The 18,616-nt window shown below is 42.5% G+C and overlaps 1 protein-coding gene across 4 annotated transcripts in view; it reads left to right on the top strand.

Annotated features, from left to right (window-relative positions):
- Positions 1-18,616, top strand: part of LOC141049008 (dihydroxyacetone phosphate acyltransferase-like) — a 414,268-nt gene that overhangs the window by 90,279 nt on the left and 305,373 nt on the right. For 3 of the 4 annotated variants that reach the window (XM_073545099.1, XM_073545098.1, XM_073545095.1), the window contains exon 2: positions 13,709-13,900. In XM_073545099.1, coding sequence (XP_073401200.1) covers positions 13,709-13,900 — 192 coding nt within the window. The remainder of the gene's footprint in view (positions 1-13,708; positions 13,901-18,616) is intronic. The other variant, XM_073545096.1, reaches the window with a different exon arrangement.

Raw genomic sequence — 18,616 nt, 5'->3', positions numbered from 1 at the left:
GACATAAACGCAAAGAACATGAACGCTAATAAAACGGCACAAGTACGCTAATGTTTAGCATAAAGGCAACAATAGATACCAATTATGTAATATTTTCATTAAATAGTGCCTTTAATCAGATGTAAAATACTGGCGACTGAAAGGTTGGAGATGCATATGTAAAGTGCCAGCTAATATTAGCCAATAAGGGCATATAAAAATACATCCTACGTACGCGCTTAATGATAAGAACAGAGAGCATAAACCTAAGCTGCAGAAGCAGCGCAGGTACACTATTATTCAGCATAAATGCAGCAGTAAATATAGATAACAAGTTTATATTGCCCCAACTCAGTAGTACTTTTAATCAGCTATTAAAATCTGACAACCATAAATTTGGAGACACATGACCCAATATAAAATTACAAGGGCCATCATAGGCAGTTCCATCATATGGGCGCTAAGCGCCAATCAGCAGCTATCCATATTGGCGACTATACAGTTGGAAACACATGTATAGAGTACCAGCTATTATTGGCAAATAAGGGCATGTGAACATACACCCTCTACAAACGTGTTTAATGATAAAGAGCTGAGAACATAAACCTAGATGTTAAAACAACGCAAATACGCTAATGTTCAGCATGAAGGCAACAATAGATATAGATACCATGTTTTCATTGCTCCAACTTTATAGTGCTTAAAGTCAGATATAAACATATTAAAGTCCATAAAATTGGAAACATCTGATCCAGTACAAAATTAAAGGGGCTAACATAGACAGTTCAGTCATGTGGGCGCTAAGCACCAACCAACAGTATTATCCGCGGACATGTAAACTTTATCTCACTGGTAATATGCCGCCCACAGGCAACCCTAACCAAAGAATGTATTTAATAGCCGCTAGAATCAAATCTACTGCACAGGTGCCAAATATTGGCCACCAAAAACTCTCCATTTATCCTATTGTAGAACATTATTGTACGGGCTCTCTATACAGGCCCTGATGTCCAAGAATATAGATCCAAAGATGGTCAGATCTAAGAACCGCCATATTGGCTCCTGTTGTAATGATTCACTCAGACATCTATCAAAGGGAGTGGGAGAACACTATTCCTTTGTTGAAACATAAATAGATGCCAATCAATGTGTATACAACATCGGACTGTAATTAGAGGGTCAAATTGGTCATCATATAGGTAGTCACTCATCACCACCAACCTTAATTAGAGTGCTTCTATCTCCCATATCTAAGCAAAATCCATTTATTATACAGCTATACATACACATAACAAATAGCGTATACTGAGCAACCCGTTATACAAACATAGCAGTGAATAGAGAAAAATGTATGGTATGCTATTTATATACGCATGCCTCACCTAGAAATAGAGGTGATATTCCAAATGCCCAAAAAAATGGAACTGATCCATCGATAGACAAAATAGGTAGAGGCAAAGAATCAAATGGGCCCTAGAATACAAATATTGGCCACACAAAAACTACATTCCACTTAAAAGTGGCATTAGTATAGACATGCAAAAAAATGGGTATACAAAATGCCATCATGTAATCCAAGATGTAGATCATATCTGTTTATAAAATCCAGTGAACAATAAGTCCTCATTAAGGCCAAAAGGCACCAGGCTATTAAGGTTAAAGACACACTTGGATTCCTGTCTAAGAAGTTCCAGGGTGATATCACCACCCCTAATGTCCAACTGGACAGTTTCAAGTCCCATAATTTTAGTGCCATTCCTTTGGGAATTATGTGTCGTCAAGTAATGCGAGGCAGCAATTGTCAATGTCTTCCTCTTCTCCATATCTTTCTTGGCTGTCGTAATGCAGGAGAAGTGATGCTGAATCCTCTTCCTTGGCTCTTGTGTTGTTTGTCCAACATGTATTTTCGAACATGGACATATCAAAGTGTATACAACATTACGAGATTTACAATTGACATAATGCCGTGTGGTGATCTGAAATGGGAAAGAGGGCAAGGTAAGAATATTGGCACATATGGTAAATGGCATATATTACAATTGCCACAAGGAAAAGTGCCTATCAAGCGTGTACCTCTGTTAAGTCTGGTGGCCGGTCGTTTGAAATGACTATGGCTCAGACAATCTTTCAAATTTCTGGCCCTTCTTGCCACCAGCTTTGGTCGAATAGAAATATGGGGTTTCAATCTAGGCTCACTAAGAAGGATCCCAAAATGCTTGGACAAATTGCCCCTAATGTCTTGCCCCTGGTTGTTATATGTGGTAATGACCCCAAGTGATCTTAGGGGTCCCTTAATGCGAGTTTCAAGAAGACTATCCCTATCCACTTCCCTTGTTGCCCTAAAAGCCCTTGAGATTATCTTTCTAGAATAGCCTCTATTTTTGAATCTTGAAGTCAGATCCCGTGCATGCAGCAAAAAGTCATCTTGCGTGCTGAAATTCCTCTTTACACGGTAGCACTGGCCCTTTGGGATACCATTCCTGAGGTGCTGAGGATGAAAGCTGGGGAAGTGCAGCAGGCTGTTAGTGGCAGTGGGTTTTCGATAGAGTGAGGTAGATATACCCAAATCAATGGGGCGGAGCTTTAAGTCCAAGAATTTAACTTCGTATGTTTCACAAACAGAGGTTGATCGTATATTCCAAGAATTGCTGTTTAATGATTCTACAAACTGTCGGCATTCATCCAGGGTGCCTGTCCAGAGAAACAAAATGTCGTCAATATAACGATACCTCTTGATGACATGCATGAACAATGACTCTAGACAGTACACCCTGGTAAGCTCCCACCACCCCAAAAACAGGTTTGCATACGCGGGCACACGATGTGCACCCATCGCGGTCCCCGTCACTTGCCTATAGTGCACTCGATCAAAGATGAAATGATTTTTATCCAATATGAAATGTAGCAATTCCAGCAGGAATGAGTCGTGTTTCCTGTCGCCTGTTGTATTTTGGTCCAAAAAATAGGAAACTGCCTGTATTCCCAAGTCATGTCGTATACACGTGTAGAGCGACTCCACATCTAAAGTTACAAGCCAAACTCCAGGAGGGACCTTAAGGTTGCATAATTGTCGAATCAAAAAAGTAGAATCTCTTACGAACGACCTGAGGGAAGAGACCAATGGTTGTAAAAAGAAATCTACATAGATACATGGTCGTTCCAACAAGCCACCCATCCCTCACACAATGGATCTGCCAGGAGGTACCTGTAATGATTTATAAAATGTTGGTATCCTCGGGTGGTGGCATGTCAGGAATTCCCTCTCACGTTTGTTGATAATATTCGAAAATGCCGAATCCAACAGTCAATCCAATTTTGCTTTAAATACACAGGAGGGGTCTGAGGGTAAAACTTGATAACAATTAGAGTTTGTTAGCTGGCCTTTTGCTTAATTTACATATAGCTCCTCTGGCCAAATCACCAAGTTTCCCCCCTTATCCCCCTCGCGAATAACAAAGTCATAGTTAGACCCCAATTTTGTGATAATAGCTTGCTCCCGTATACTCAGATTTCTATCCCTATTCCTATCCACTCTCAAAGCCTGTATATCACGGCATACCGTATTAAAAAAACTTTGTACTGATGGAAACAATGAAAAGGAAGGGGTAGCCTGTGACGGTAACCTACCAGAAAATGTTCTTCTGGTTGTAAATCCACTTTCATTCTCCTCCAATAAATCAAGTAAATCCCTGAAGGCTTGTCTCTCCACTACTGGTAAATCATCAATGACGGACGGCTGATGGTATAGTAGCTTAAAAGTAAGCTGTCAGCAAAAAAGAGAAACATCCTTGATCACAGTAAATTTGTCCAGACAGCTAGTTGGACAAAAGGAAAGACCTTTTTCCAACACAGCAACCTCCAAATCTGTTAAGACATAGGATGAAAGATTTATGATTTGTAACTTACCCGAGTCTAGAGGGGCAGTAGACATGGAATCACATGTGGACATTAGCGTCTCCGATTCTGTGAGACCATATTCTGTAGTTTCAAGTGCGTTTCTTTTGGGACGTGTCTCTTTCGTTGGCCCCTCCTATTGCGCCTTCAGGGTCGCTTTGTTCGGACGATAAAAAATAGCTTGATGATGATTCATGTACTGAGGCCGTACTCCTATTTTTACTTTGATTTTTATCTGCCGACGAAATTGGGCCACTAGTTCTTTTATTGCCCCTGTGCGCCCATCTATAGGCCCATCCACTATTATAGTCAGATTGATCCCTTTTAAATTTTTGTCTTTTACCCTCAATCACCTCTTTTTCAAAGGTATCAATGGTAGATTCCAATTGAATCTGAAATGGCTCTACTATAGATTTCTTATCAAATTTTTCAATTTTGACTTCGGCATTTTTTATCTTATCCTTGATATTAATCAAAATACCTTGATCATGTTCTATAAGCATATCAATAATTATATTAGAACACCGTAATAAACCACCTTCCCAACTTTTCCGAAAGTCATCATCAGCCTCCCAGGCTGGAAAAATCTGTATTCTAAGACCTCTTGGAACCAATCCAGATCTTTTGTATTCCCCCAATGTCTTGATATTCCACCATGTTTTAGTGAGCGATTTATATAATCCCACTAATTCTCTGGAGATGCTTTGAAAATCCGCATCACCTACAGTGAAATACAAGACCCAGTCTGGATATTTGTATGACACAAGCATTGACGGGATTCGTGCTCTACTTGGAATTCTGCTCTTCTTGGGTGTTACAAAAAGTGGAAAAGAAAGCACAGCAAGTGTTTGGCAGAAAGGTGGCACTGGAAGCATATGAGTCAGAAACGTTTTTTATTTCTTCTGTATTGCTTGCGCTTTGATGACTCCACCACTCGAGATCAAAGACGGGAAGCTGACAAATTGGCACCGATTAGCAAGATTTACAATCAATTTGTCTTGGCTTGTGAAGTGAACTACTCTCCTGGATTTGGGTGTACTGTGGACAAATCTTTGCTTGGATTCGAGGAACATGTGGCTTCAAACAGTGCATACCAAATAAGACAAGCAAATATGGAATCAAGGTATGTCATGGCTGACAGTAAGAACTTTTATTCGGTTTCTTCGAAGATTTACAAAGGAGCTGGAACTCATGCTCCAGGATTGCTGATTCCTACCCAAGCTGTGCTGGATTTGATTCCTACAATTGTTGGAATGAGCAGAAATGTTACAACGGGCAAATACTACACTTCGATTCCCTTGGCTTTTGAGTTGAAGGCTCGCAGTTTGACTTTGGTTGGCACATTGAGGAAGAACAAAGCTTGCATTCCTCCAAGCTTTCTGGCTAAAGCCGATCAAGGAACAGTTCAGTATGCTTTTGATAATGCAAATGACTTTACATTGCTCTCCATTGCGCCAAAGAAAAACAAGAGAGTTGTGCTTCTGTCGACCATGCATCGCAAAGAAGAGAAAGACGAAGAAACCGGAAAAGAAGAAATACAATAGCCTTCTACAATAGCCAAAAAGGAGGCGTCGATAGTCATGATCAAATGTGCAGCTTATACAGCACTGCAAGAAAAACAAATCGGTGGCCAATGAGGGTCTTTTATGGAATGATTGCCAGTGCTGTGGTGAATGCATATGTTATTTTTATTTAAAATCTACTGAATTACGCATCTAAGAATTTGGACAAACGCAATAAGTTTTTGAAGGAAGTCGCAGTTGCACTGATCACTCCATATGCGAGTCAGCGATTGGATGTGCATCAAATGCCAAAGGATGTCAAGCAAATCATCCACAGCTGTGGAATTTTGCAGGCACCATCAGGCGTTCCAAGTGACACCAGCAGTGTTACAGGATAGCGCAAACCTTGCTATGTTTGTCTTCGATCGAAGGACAAAAAGACGAGATTTGTTTGCAATGACTGCAAGAAGTTCATTTGTGAAGAACATGGCACTATGACGTGCAGTGAATGCAAAGGCTAAATTTATTGCCAGATCATTCGTTGTCATTATGTTTTTGCTAAAATCAACCCAGTTGCAGTTATTGTGCATTTTTTTAATTGAATTTGAATACTTTTAGTTATTAGTAAAGCATTTTGGTATAAATTTCAGTTTGTGTTTGATGATGACAAATAAGGGTGGTTTCACATTATCGTTTCAGGGCGCAGCGACGGCCTGTGCACGGCCGCCGCTGAGCCCCGCCCCCTGCCACGCCTCCTCCGATAGCTCCGCCTACGGGCGCATGACGCTGCATGTGTCCTGCGTCCCCTATCTTTATCACTGGGGACGCAGGCCATGCGCAGTATGCGTTTGGAGGTGCATGCGTCCTTTTGACGGTGCGCCGAGCGCAACCAAATTGCAACAGGTTGCGTTTGGCGCTGGTCAGCGCACCGTCAAAAGGACGCATGCGCTGCCAAACGCATACTGCGCACGGCCTGCATCCCCAGTGATAAAGATAGGGGATGCAGGATACACACAGCGTCATGTGCCCGTAGGGGCTTAGCGGTGGCCATGCGCAGGCCGTCGCTGCGCCCTGAAACGCTAATGTGAAACCACCCTAAATCACTTCAAAGTTACGCTTGATTTCATAACTGTGTTCTGAAATGATGACAGAATAAAACTTGATTATTCTGAACAGTCAGCATGTTCATTTTAATGAAAAATGACGATTTTGAGCCTGGGGTCATATAGACCCCATGGCACCAAAGCAGTGATTTTTTTTCTTGTTCCACAGCAGGGTTAAACCCCTGGTCTCTGACTTCCACTGCCAGTCAATGAGTTCTGCTTACATGTCATGTGGCTCCAGTCCTTGCTCTTGTATTATCTTCGTGATCTCTCTCTATTTTGATGCCCATTTGAATTTTGACCATCTACTTGCTCTCTGATTTTGTGCCTGATGTGTCTTGGCATTGACCCCGCCTGATGAACCTTCTTGCCTTCACCTTGCTCCACTGGTCCGCAGCTTCACTCCGACCCCCAGCCCTGATACAGGGGTTAAAGAATGAAGTCAAGGTCAACCAGTGGGATCTGGTAAACAGAGTATCTTGAACTAGACCTATCCGTGGAAGCTCTATTAACAGCTGTCAGGCTTCAACTAACAGTGAAGACATGACAATACGATTTCTTCTGCACTATTTCTTGGCCAATATAATTTACCAGCAGTGGAAGTGATGTGTTAAATAGCTGGCTTCCTAACTCTTCCAGATAAATATTCACATGCAGCTTCAAAATAATTGAAACTATAAACTTATTTATCACCAATTTTCAGGACAGGTGATAAATGTACGATCCTAGTGGTAAAACTCTTAGTGAATGGATTACCCTAAGTCTCTTGTGGGGCAGCACGGAGACTCAGTGGTTAGCACTGCAGCCTTGCAGCGCTGGGGTCCTGGGTTCAAATCCCACCAAGGACAACATCTGCAAGGAGTTTGTATGTTCTCCCCTTGTTTTCGTGGGTTTCCTCCCACATTCCAAAGACATACTGATAGGGATTCTAGATTATGAGCCCCATCGGGGACAGTGCCAAAAATCTGTTATGATGAGTCACCGAAGGAGGAAAAAACAAAATATTAGCTAAGTCCAGAAAAACCAGAGAGGTTGGCAGCTATCGGATTGCAGACCCCTGAACCTATCCACAACAACTAGCAGGGGGGTTCCTACGGTGCCCTACACCTATCTATCACAACCGGAGAACTACATAGCCTAAAGACAGAAAGGGGAAAAACTAAACTGCCCCAGAGCAGACCCCAAAGCAATAGGCAGCCCCCAACATATAATGACGGTGAAGCAAGATGAAAACACTAACACAGATAGAAAGATAGGTTGAGCAAATGATGGGGCCCAAGCTAACTAAAATAGGACAGGATAGGAAAGCTGCTGTCTGCCATACGCAAAAACCCTATCCAAAATGTGCCAACCGACTGATAGGAAAAACAGGCCCTGAAGACGCTAGGCTTCAAAAGACTAAATCAGCACTCAGGTATATTCTGAAGACAGAGCAAAAGATCAGAGACAAAAATGGAATTCAGCTCACCCCCGGCCAGGGATGGCAGAACTCCCAAAAAACAAGTCAAACCAAAAAAAACTGAAGTGTACAAAGCAGAGCAGAAAAACTTAGCTTTGAGACCCAGGAATCAGACTGGTCTCCAAGAATCCAGCAGGATCACCAGCAAGGCAGAAGGGCGTCGACTGCCTTATATCCAGTCCTCAATACCAGCCACCCAGTTATCATCTAGCTGCCCAGGTGTTTGGTAATCAGCCTCACTACCTTCCTTCACCAGAGGAGGGAGTTCATCAGACCTCAACAGTGAAGGGAAAAATGAACTCACAACAGTACCTCCCCCTTGAGGAGGGGTCACCGAACCCTCATCCATGCCACCAGGGCGATCCGGGTGAGCCCGATGAAAGGCACGCACCAATCTTTCGGCATGAATATCAGAGGCAGAGACCCAGGAATTATCCTCCTGACCATAACCCTTCCACTTAACCAAATACTGGAGTCTCCGTCTAGCCAGACGGGAATCCAGTATCTTCTCTATCTCATATTCCATGTTACCTTCAACCAATACAGGGTCAGGAGGTGCCACCACAGGAACTACTGGTTCAACAAACCTCTTCAACAAGGACTTATGAAACACATTATGAATTTTAAATGTGACAGGAAGAGCCAACCGAAAAGAAACCGGATTAATAATCTCCAAAATCTTGTAAGGTCCAATAAATCTAGTCTTAAAATTAGGAGAAGCCACCTTCATAGCGATATTTTTTGATGACAACCAAACCATATCACCCACCTTAAACTGGGGACCCACGGTCCTACGCCGGTTGGAAAACCGCTGGGCCTTTTCCTGGGAGAGAGACAACTTATACACTACTTGGTCCCAGATCTGGTGCATTCTCTCCACCACAGTGTCAACACCTGGGCAGGCAGAAGGCTCCACCTGCCCTGAAGAAAATCGAGGGTGAAACCCAAAGTTACAAAAAAAAGGTGACATCAAAGTGGCAGAACTAGCTCTATTATTTAAAGCAAATTCAGCCAAGGGCAAAAATGAAACCCAATCATCCTGATCAGCGGAAATAAAACATCTCAAATACGACTCCAAAGTCTGGTTTGTTCTCTCCATCTGCCCATTGGTCTGAGGGTGAAACGCAGACCAGAAGGACAACTGAATTCCCAGCTTGGAACAGAAAGTCCTCCAAAATCTAGACACAAACTGAACTCCTCTGTCAGATACAATGTTCTCAGGAATCCCGTGCAAGCGAACCACCTGTTGCAAAAACAATGGCACCAACTCAGAGGAAGATGGCAACTTAGGGAGTGGTACAAGATGGACCATCTTAGAGAATCTATCACAAATCACCCAAATAACAGTCATTCTCTGAGAGACAGGCATATCAGAGATAAAATCCATTGAAATATGGGTCCATGGCCTCCTGGGCACCGGCAAAGGCATCAACAAGCCACTAGAGCGAGAACAAGGTTTAGACCGGGAGCAAGTCCCACAGGACTGCACAAAATTCCTGACATCATGAGACAAGACGGGCCACCAAAAAGACCGACTCACCAGATCTCTAGTACCAAAAATACCTGGATGACCAGCCAATGCAGAGCAATGAACTTCAGACATCACTCTCTTCCTCCACTGGTCAGGAACATACAACTTTCCACTGGGACAACGCTCAGGTTTGTCCTCCTGAAACTCTTCCAGAGCACGTCTCAAATTGGGCGAGATGGCAGAAAGAACTACCCCTTCGCCTAAGATGGTAGCAGGCTTAGTCACAACAGGAGAATCAGCAAGGAAACTCCTAGAGAGGGAGTCTGCCTTGACATTCTTAGTGCCCGGAAGAAAAGAGACCACAAAATCAAAACGTGTGAAAAACAAGGCCCACCTAGCCTGTCTAGGATTCAAGCGCTTGGCCGACTCCAGGTAAATCAAATTCTTGTGGTCAGTAAGGACCACGACTTGGAGTTTGGCTCCCTCCAACCAATGTCTCCACTCCTCAAATGCCCATTTCATGGCCAACAGTTCCCGATTCCCCACATCATAGTTACGTTCGGATGGGGAGAACTTTCGGGAAAAGAAAGCACAAGGATTCATTTTAGATGTCACAGGATCTTTTTGGGACAACACCGCTCCTGCACCAATCTCAGAAGCGTCCACCTCCACCTGAAACGGGAGTGAGACATCAGGTTGCCGCAAAACCGGAGCAGAAGTGAATCTTCGCTTCAGCTCCTGAAAGGAAGAAACAGCCTCCGGAGACCAATTCAGCCCATCAGCACCCTTCCTGGTCAAATCAGTCAATGGCTTGGCAATACCAGAAAAATTAGCTATAAATTTCCGATAAAAATTAGCAAAACCCAAAAACTTCTGGAGGGCCTTCAAAGAAGTGGGCTGAATCCAATCATAAATGGCCTGTACCTTGGCCGGGTCCATTTCAATAGTTGACGGAGACAAAATAAATCCCAAAAATGAAATCCTCTGTACCCCAAAAAGGCATTTCGATCCCTTGACATACAGGGAATTCTCCCTCAAAATCCGGAACACAGTCTGAACATGTTCCACATGAGAGTCCCAATTCTTGGAGAAGATCAAAATATCATCCAGATAGATAATCAAAAATTTATCCACAAAGTCTCGGAATATATCGTTCATGAAGCACTGGAAGACAGAAGGGGCATTAGTGAGCCCAAAAGGCATCACCAGGTACTCAAAATGCCCCTCCAGAGTATTAAACGCTATCTTCCATTCATCCCCATGCTTAATGCGAATAAGATTATATGCCCCCATGAGGTCAAGCTTGGTAAACCAGCAAGCACCTTTAACTCTGGAGAATAGATCAGAAATCAGGGGTAACGGATACTGATATTTAACAGTAATTTTGTTGAGGGCACGGTAGTCAATTCAAGGCCTTAATGAACCATCCTTTTTAGCCACGAAAAAAACCCCAGCACCTAAGGGTGAAGAGGATGGTCTAATATGACCCTTCTCCAACGCCTCCTTAATATAGGATCGCATAGCCTCGTGCTCGGGTACAGATAAATTGAAGAGCCGACCCTTGGGAAATTTACACCCCGGGCTCAGTTCAATTGCACAGTCATAACTCCTATGAGGAGGCAAAGACGCAGACTCATTCTCACTAAATACATCATAAAAGTCAGCCAAATAGTCAGAAACATCATGCGACTGGGGAGAGGTGGAGAAAACAGGAGCATCACTAAGGGCACACCGACAACCCCAACTCACCACAGACAAAGATTTCCAATCCAGAACTGGATTATGGGTTTGCAACCAGGGAAACCCCAGAACGATGGTATCATGCAAATTATGCAACACCAAAAATCTACAATTTTCTTGATGGTCTGGGGCGACCCGCATTACTACCTGGGTCCAAAACTGAGGTTTATTCTTCGCCAAAGGAGTAGCATCAATACCCCTCAAAGGGATAGGCGTCCGCAGAGGTGTCATTGGAAATCCACAATGTTTAGCAAAATCCAAGTCCATCAGGTTCAGAGCTGCTCCCGAATCCACAAAAGCCTTGGCGGAAAATGTGGACAGGGAGCAGATCAGAGTAATTGCCAGAAGAAACTTAGGTTGAACACCACCCACAGAAAACGTGTGTGTACAACGTTTCTCTCGTTTAGGGCAGACAGAAATAATATGCGAGGCATCTCCACAAAAAAAACCCAGCTTATTACGCCTTGTGAACTCCTGACGTTGCGCCCTAGACAAAACTCTATCACATTGCATAGGTTCAGACATTTGTTCAACAGGTGGCAACATCTCTCGTGCAGTGTTGCGTTTACGTAAACGCCGATCTACCTGAATGGCTAATGACATAGAATCGTCAAGACCAGAGGGAACAGGAAATCCCACCATAGTATCCTTTACAGTTTCTGACAAACCCTTCCGAAAGAGGGCTGCCAAGGAACCATCATTCCAGGTAAGGACCGCCCACTTTCGGAATTTTTGACAGTACAACTCTGCCAAGTCCCGACCCTGGCTTAATGCCAACAGGGTCTTTTCAGCCTGATCAATAGCATTAGGTTCATCATACAACAACCCCAATGCGTTCACATTATTCAGAATAGGATCATCAGGTTTCAAAGAAAACGCCCAATCCTGGGGATCGCCGCGCAGCAAAGAGATGACAATTTTAACCTGCTGCGCGGAGTTCCCCGACGAGTTAGGCTTCAAGGCAAAAAATAATTTACAATTATTCTTGAAATTCAAAAATTTAGACCGATCCCCAAAAAACACATCAGGAGTAGGAATCTTTAGTTCAGCAGCATGTGAATGAGCAAGATAGGCGGAAATTCCCCGCACTTCAGCAGCCAGCTGCTCCACACGATCAGACAATTGCTTCATCTCCATTGAGAGAAAAATTCCCCCTACGGCCTCAGAGATATAGAGGAAAAAATATGCACAACAAAAAAAAAAAATTCTGACACTTTTTTTTTTTTTTTTTTTTTTTTTTTACAATTCTCTCCTGCTATTGAGTACCCTAGGATCTGCGGTATGGCTGGTGATTCTGTTATGATGAGTCACCGAAGGAGGAAAAAACAAAATACTAGCTAAGTCCAGAAAAACCAGAGAGGTTGGCAGCTATCGGATTGCAGACCCCTGAACCTATCCACAACAACTAGCAGTAGCCGTGGGGGGTTCCTACGGTGCCCTAGACCCCTCGATCACAGCCGGAGAACTACATAGCCTAAAGACAGAAAGGGGAAAACTAAACTGCCCCAGAGCAGACCCCAAAGCAATAGGCAGCCCCCAACATATAATGACGGTGAAGCAAGATGAAAACACTAACACAGATAGAAAGATAGGTTGAGCAAATGATGGGGCCCAAGCTAACTAAAATAGGACAGGATAGGAAAGCTGCTGTCTGCCATACGCAAAAACCCTATCCAAAATGTGCCAACCGACTGATAGGAAAAACAGGCCCTGAAGACGCTAGGCTTCAAAAGACTAAATCAGCACTCAGGTATATTCTGAAGACAGAGCAAAAGATCAAAAGATCAGAGACAAAAATGGAATTCAGCTCACCCCCGGCCAGGGATGGCAGAACTCCCAAAAAACAAGGCAAAACAAAAACAAAACTGAAGTGTACAAAGCAGAGCAGAAAAACTTAGCTTTGAGACTCAGGAATCAGACTGGTCTCCAAGAATCCAGCAGGATCACCAGCAAGGCAGAAGGGCGTCGACTGCCTTATATCCAGTCCTCAATTCCAGCCACCCAGTCATCATCTAGCTGCCCAGGTGTTTGGTAATCAGCCTCACTACCTTCCTTCACCAGAGGAGGGAGTTCATCAGACCTCAACAGTGAAGGGAAAAATGAACTCAAAACAAAATGACTGTAACCCGCTGTGGAATTAATGGCGATATATAAATGAGTAAAATAAATAAATAAATGGAGCCATAGTGCACACATGTAACTATTTCATTCCTTAGGGATGATATGGGATAATATGGCATGACCAAAGTAGATGCAAGAAGTTGTATTGTATTCCTCAAAAATGTGGTCTTACAGCTACACTTTAGCCTTTACCAAGCAAGCATAAGATAGCTGTCCCCTCAGTGCTCCAGAAGTTAATATAGTGGCAGTTATAGATTTGTTCTAATGCAGTAGTGTAGTACCTGATAGATGTGTTATAGAGGTGGAACGTGACTCTGGAGGTACGGTAAGCGCATCAACAATTATTACTTTTTAGGAGTCTGTTAGCATTTGAATAGAGAAATGGATAGGTTGACTTTGTTTTATGTTAGTAGTTATTGATCTTCCTAATTTCTTGCAGCAGAAAGAAATAACAGGAAACCTAGAAGAAGTGTTTGAGGATATCCTGGAAGAGCGCCGTATTTCAAGTGATCTCCGATATGCTACGAAGAGTTTTACACCAGTAATTTATAAGAATCTTACTCCATGTACTTCAAGTGCCCTTAAGTCCTTTGTTATGGATTCTGAAAATCTGCAGCACATCATTAAACAGGTGGGCAGCTTAAACTCGTTTGTAGAACCACCTTCATGAGGATTCTACCTTTGTCTCCCCTTATATCACAGTGCATCATTTATTCAAATGTTTTCATTTCTTTGAATGCTGAACAGTGTTTGATTGCTATGGAGGGCAAGACAGTTTTTCCAGTTTTCCAGTTTTCATGATTGTCCCCCACTGTGAAGTACCCTAGTAGGTTAATGTACTGTATTAACCCCTTCACCTCCCAGGCAATTTTCCGTTTTCATTTTTTCCTCCCCTTCTTCCAAGAGTCATAATTTTTTTTATTTTTCCATCCATATAGCCATATGTGGTCTTGCTTTTTGCGGGACATATTGTACTTTCGAATGAAGCTATTCATTCTGCCACATAGCGTACTGGAAAAAAATAAAAGTGCGGTGAGATTGCAAAAAAGAGTGCAATCCACAATGTTTTTTGTTTTTATTTATACACTAACGTTTAAAAGTTTAGAGTCACTTAGAAATTTCCTTATTTTTTAAAGAAAAGCAGTTTTTTCCAATGAAGCTAACATTAAATGATTCAGAAATACACTGTATACATTGTTAATGTGGTAAATGACTATTCTAGCTGCAAACGTCTGGTTTATAATGCAACATCTTCATAGGTGTATAGAGGCCCATTTCCAACAACCATCACTCCAGTGTTCTTATGGTACTTTGTGTTTGCTGTGTAAGAAGGCTAATGGATTGTTTGAATACCCTTGAAAACCCTTGTGCAAGTATGGTAGCACAGCTGAAAACAGTTTGGCTGACTAGAGAAGCTATAAGCCTGACCTTCCTTTGAGTTAGTTGAGAATCTGGAGCATTACATTTGTTGGTTCAATTAAACTCTCAAAATGACCAGAAAAAAAGAACTTTCATGTGAAACTCAACATTCTACTCTTGTTCTTAGAAATGAAGGCTATTCCATGTGAGAAATTGCCAAGAAACTGAAGATTTCCTACAACCGTGTGTACTACTCCCTTCAGAGGAAAGCACAAACAGGCTCTAATCAGAGTAGAAATAGAAGTGGGAGGCCCCGCTGCACAACTGAGCAACAAGACAAGTACGTTAGAGTCTGTAGTTTGAGACATCGATGCCTCACAGGTCCTCAACTGGCAACTTCATTAAATAATACAAGCAAAACGCCAGTGTCAACGTCTACAGTGAAGAGGTGACTCCGAGATGCTGGCCTTCAGGGCAGAGTGGCAAAGAAAAAGCCATATCTGAGACTGGCTAATAAAAGAAAAAGATTAATATGGGCAAAAGAACACTGACATTGGACAGAGGAAGATTGGTAAAAAGTGTAATGGTCAGACAAATCCACGTTTGAGGTGTTTGGATCACACAGAAGAACATTTGTGAGACGCAGAACTGAAAAGATGCTGGAAAAGTGCCTGACATCATCTGTCATCATCAAGCCAGACCAACTTGTGGGAGGGGCTTCTGGAAGCATGGGGTGAAATTTCTCCAGGTTACCTCAACAAATTAACTGCTGGAATGCCAAATGCCGTAATTGCTTTCGTCAAAGAATGCTCCCTTTGCAGCAAAGTTTGAAGGAGAAAATTATTATTTCAGATAAAAATCTTTTTTCGAACCTTGTCAATGTCTGGACTAGATTTTAAATTCATTTGGCAACTCATTTCATTAATAATAGTATGAGTTTTCATGGAAAACACAAAATTGTCTGGGTGACCCCAAACTTTTGAACGGTAGTGTATATATAGTAAAACTGATCTGGCAATTTGATCCCCAAGCCAATATGAGTATGCAGATACCAAACATGTATATGTACATGTTTTTTTCAAGTGCTCACAAAACAAATCAGAAATTTGTCAAAAAAATGTTTTCGTATTTTTATGTATGTATTTCGTAAAACTGATCTTGTAATAAGATTAACACGTGCCGACGTTCAAAGGAGGGTCATGATGACCCACATGGGTGCCTGTTGAAGACTGTCATGACAACCGATCAGTTCCCCTCGATCTCGTGACGGGCGAGCCGATGGGCGGAATCAATGACACACTTCCTGTCTGCACGTGTTAAATGCCACTGTCAATGAGTGACAGCAGCACTAAATTGGTTAATAGCTGCAGGTGGAGCTCCAATCCGCTGTCATGATCCATGCTGGATCAGGACTGATAAAAAGCACAGTTAACCTTTTTTTTTCTTAAGCTGTGCTGAAGTTGGGTTTTTGCCCCCGGTGGCCATTAGGATTATTGCACTGTGGTGCCGTTTGTTCTAAGTTTGCCCCCCGGTGGTGGTGAGCGTAATTGCACTCTGTTTTTTTAGTTAAGTGCACATGATTATAATGCAGGTGTGATTGCTTTGGCTCGGCTATAAAAGAGTCACAGGTATGGCAATCAGTGTTGGTAATAGTATTCTTTTCAACCATCCTTGGTGGAGGAAGGAGCTGGAGAACGTTCCTTGCAGCACTGTCTTAGCCCTGGTGTGGAAGGAGTCATAGGGGATTTCCTTGTAGCTCTGATAGAGCTTGTTGGCAGCGTTTCAGGAGGAGAGCTGCATTCTGGTGGTGGACTCCGTTGCCAGGAGCAAGTGCAACAGAGTAAAGCTAAGTGGTGTTCCCGTTTGTGTTTTTCCTTCATGTGTACTAGTACAGAGGTGGGGCCAGTGCCTGCGCCACCCAGCTCCCTAGCAAGGGATAGATGTAGGGTGTGCTAGGGCGACAGGTATCCTGAGCGGCGCCCGATGCGGAACCGGCATAGGGAACGTCAGGAGCATTAGGGACACTGACTCAGGGGAGTGCAGGAGGTCTCCACGTCCCCTTTCCCTATCGCAGGGCCCACGTGGTAACTGTTTTCCCTTCCCCTGGTCTTGTTGTTTTAGTTACCGGACTGCGGGCTGTATCACACAGGACTGTATCACGTGCCGCATCTTGTTGTTTATAGTTACCGGCCTGCGGGTCGCGTCACACAGGACGGGTCCACGTGACATCTGCTCGCCAATGTTGTAGGCACTTGATGGCTGATTAAAAAGAAAGGCTCAGCGTAAGAGGCTGAATCAAAAGCAGGGACATGCCTGATGACGTACATGTACGTTATCGATAATGAATGGATTAAAGTTGACTTTTCACCATATTTTTCATGTTGGACTGGATACACAATGTAATAGTAACTGCAAAGAGGAATAAAATGTTTTTATTTTTAATTTTACCTCTCCATTGTTGAGATGTTAGTTTCTCCAATAAAAATATTGGAGAAAGAGAAACCTATCATAAACTAAAATGTTTCTATACTAATGCACAAAGCATGAGCAACAAACAAAGAGAATTGGAACTACTAACACAGGAAAAGAAATATGATGTCATTGGAATCACTGAAACTTGGTAGGACAATACACATGATTGGAATACAAGACTAGAAGGATACAACTTATTTGCAAGAAACAGACTTGATAAACGAGGAGGAGGTGTCGCACTGTATGTTAGAAACGCGTATATCTGCACAGAGATTGAAGCTTCAGAGACTGGGAGTTCTGTGGAAACTGTTTGGGTAAGAATACAAGGACAGAACAATGGAAAGGACACCATTGTAGGCATTAATTACAGGCCGCCTGTGCAAGCTGAAGATATGGATGAACTCTTTATGCATCAAATGGCCAAGTTCTCCAAAAAATATGACATAGTTGTCATGGGAGATTTCAACTATCCAGACATTTGTTGGGAATCTCTCTCAGGCAAAACTAACAGGTCAAGGAAATTCTTATCCTCTCTTGCTGACAACTTTATCTTCCAAAAGATAGGGGAGAAAACAAGGGGAACTGCTACCTTGGATCTAATCCTTATAAACAGGGAGGAAATGGTTGAGGAGGTAAAAGTGGCTGGGACCCTAGGAGGTAGCGACCATGCTATTTTAGAATTTTGGATAACTAGAGGCGGAAGACCTGTGAATACTCAGACATTAAGGTTAGATTTCAGAAAGGCAGATTTTAAGGGATTCAGAAAGAGAATTGGAGGGATCCAATGGCTGGATATCCTTAAAGACTAAAATGTCCAGGAAGGATGGGAAATCTTGAAAAATGAAATTCTCAAAGCACAGTTGTTAACAATTCCGAAAAGCGGGAAGAATAGGAAGCATTTAAGGAAACCAGGATGGATGAACACAGAACTTAAGCACATGCTAAAAAGGAAGAAAAAAATGTTCATAAAATGGAAAGAGGGAGCCATATCTAAAGAAGAATATAATGCTGTCTGCAGAACCTGCAGGGCACAAATCAGATTAGCTAAAGCTGAAAATGAATTGAGGCTTGCAAGAGATGTCAAAAGCAATAATAAAGGATTTTGGGGATATGTCAAAAGTAACAGAAAAGTCAAAGATGCTATAGGATTTTTACAGGATGAAAATGATGAAATGGTAAGACAGGATGTTGAGAAGGCTGAACTTTTAAATTCCTATTTTGCATCTGTTTTCTCTCAGAAAGGAAATGTAACATCAACTGTTCTTCACTGTCCTATTAAGGGAATAGAAGAATCCAGGATATCTATAAACAGAAAGATAGTGAGGAAACACTTAGCTAAGCTAAATGAATTCAAGTCTCCAGGTCCAGATGAATTACACCCCAGAGTACTGAAGGAGATAGCAGAAGAAATTTTTGAACCCCTCTCCATAATCTTTGAAAATTCTTGGAGAACAGGAGAAGTGCCAGAAGACTGGAGAAGAGCAAATGTTGTTCCTATCTTCAAAAAGGGGAAGAA

Source organism: Dendrobates tinctorius, unplaced genomic scaffold, assembly GCF_039654945.1.
Source record: "Dendrobates tinctorius isolate UK_male_01 unplaced genomic scaffold, ASM3965494v1 ptg000140l, whole genome shotgun sequence".
Lineage (NCBI taxonomy): Eukaryota > Metazoa > Chordata > Amphibia > Anura > Dendrobatidae > Dendrobates > Dendrobates tinctorius.
The sequence above is the reverse complement of the archived record's forward strand: the minus strand, read 5'-3'. Positions and strand labels throughout refer to the sequence as shown.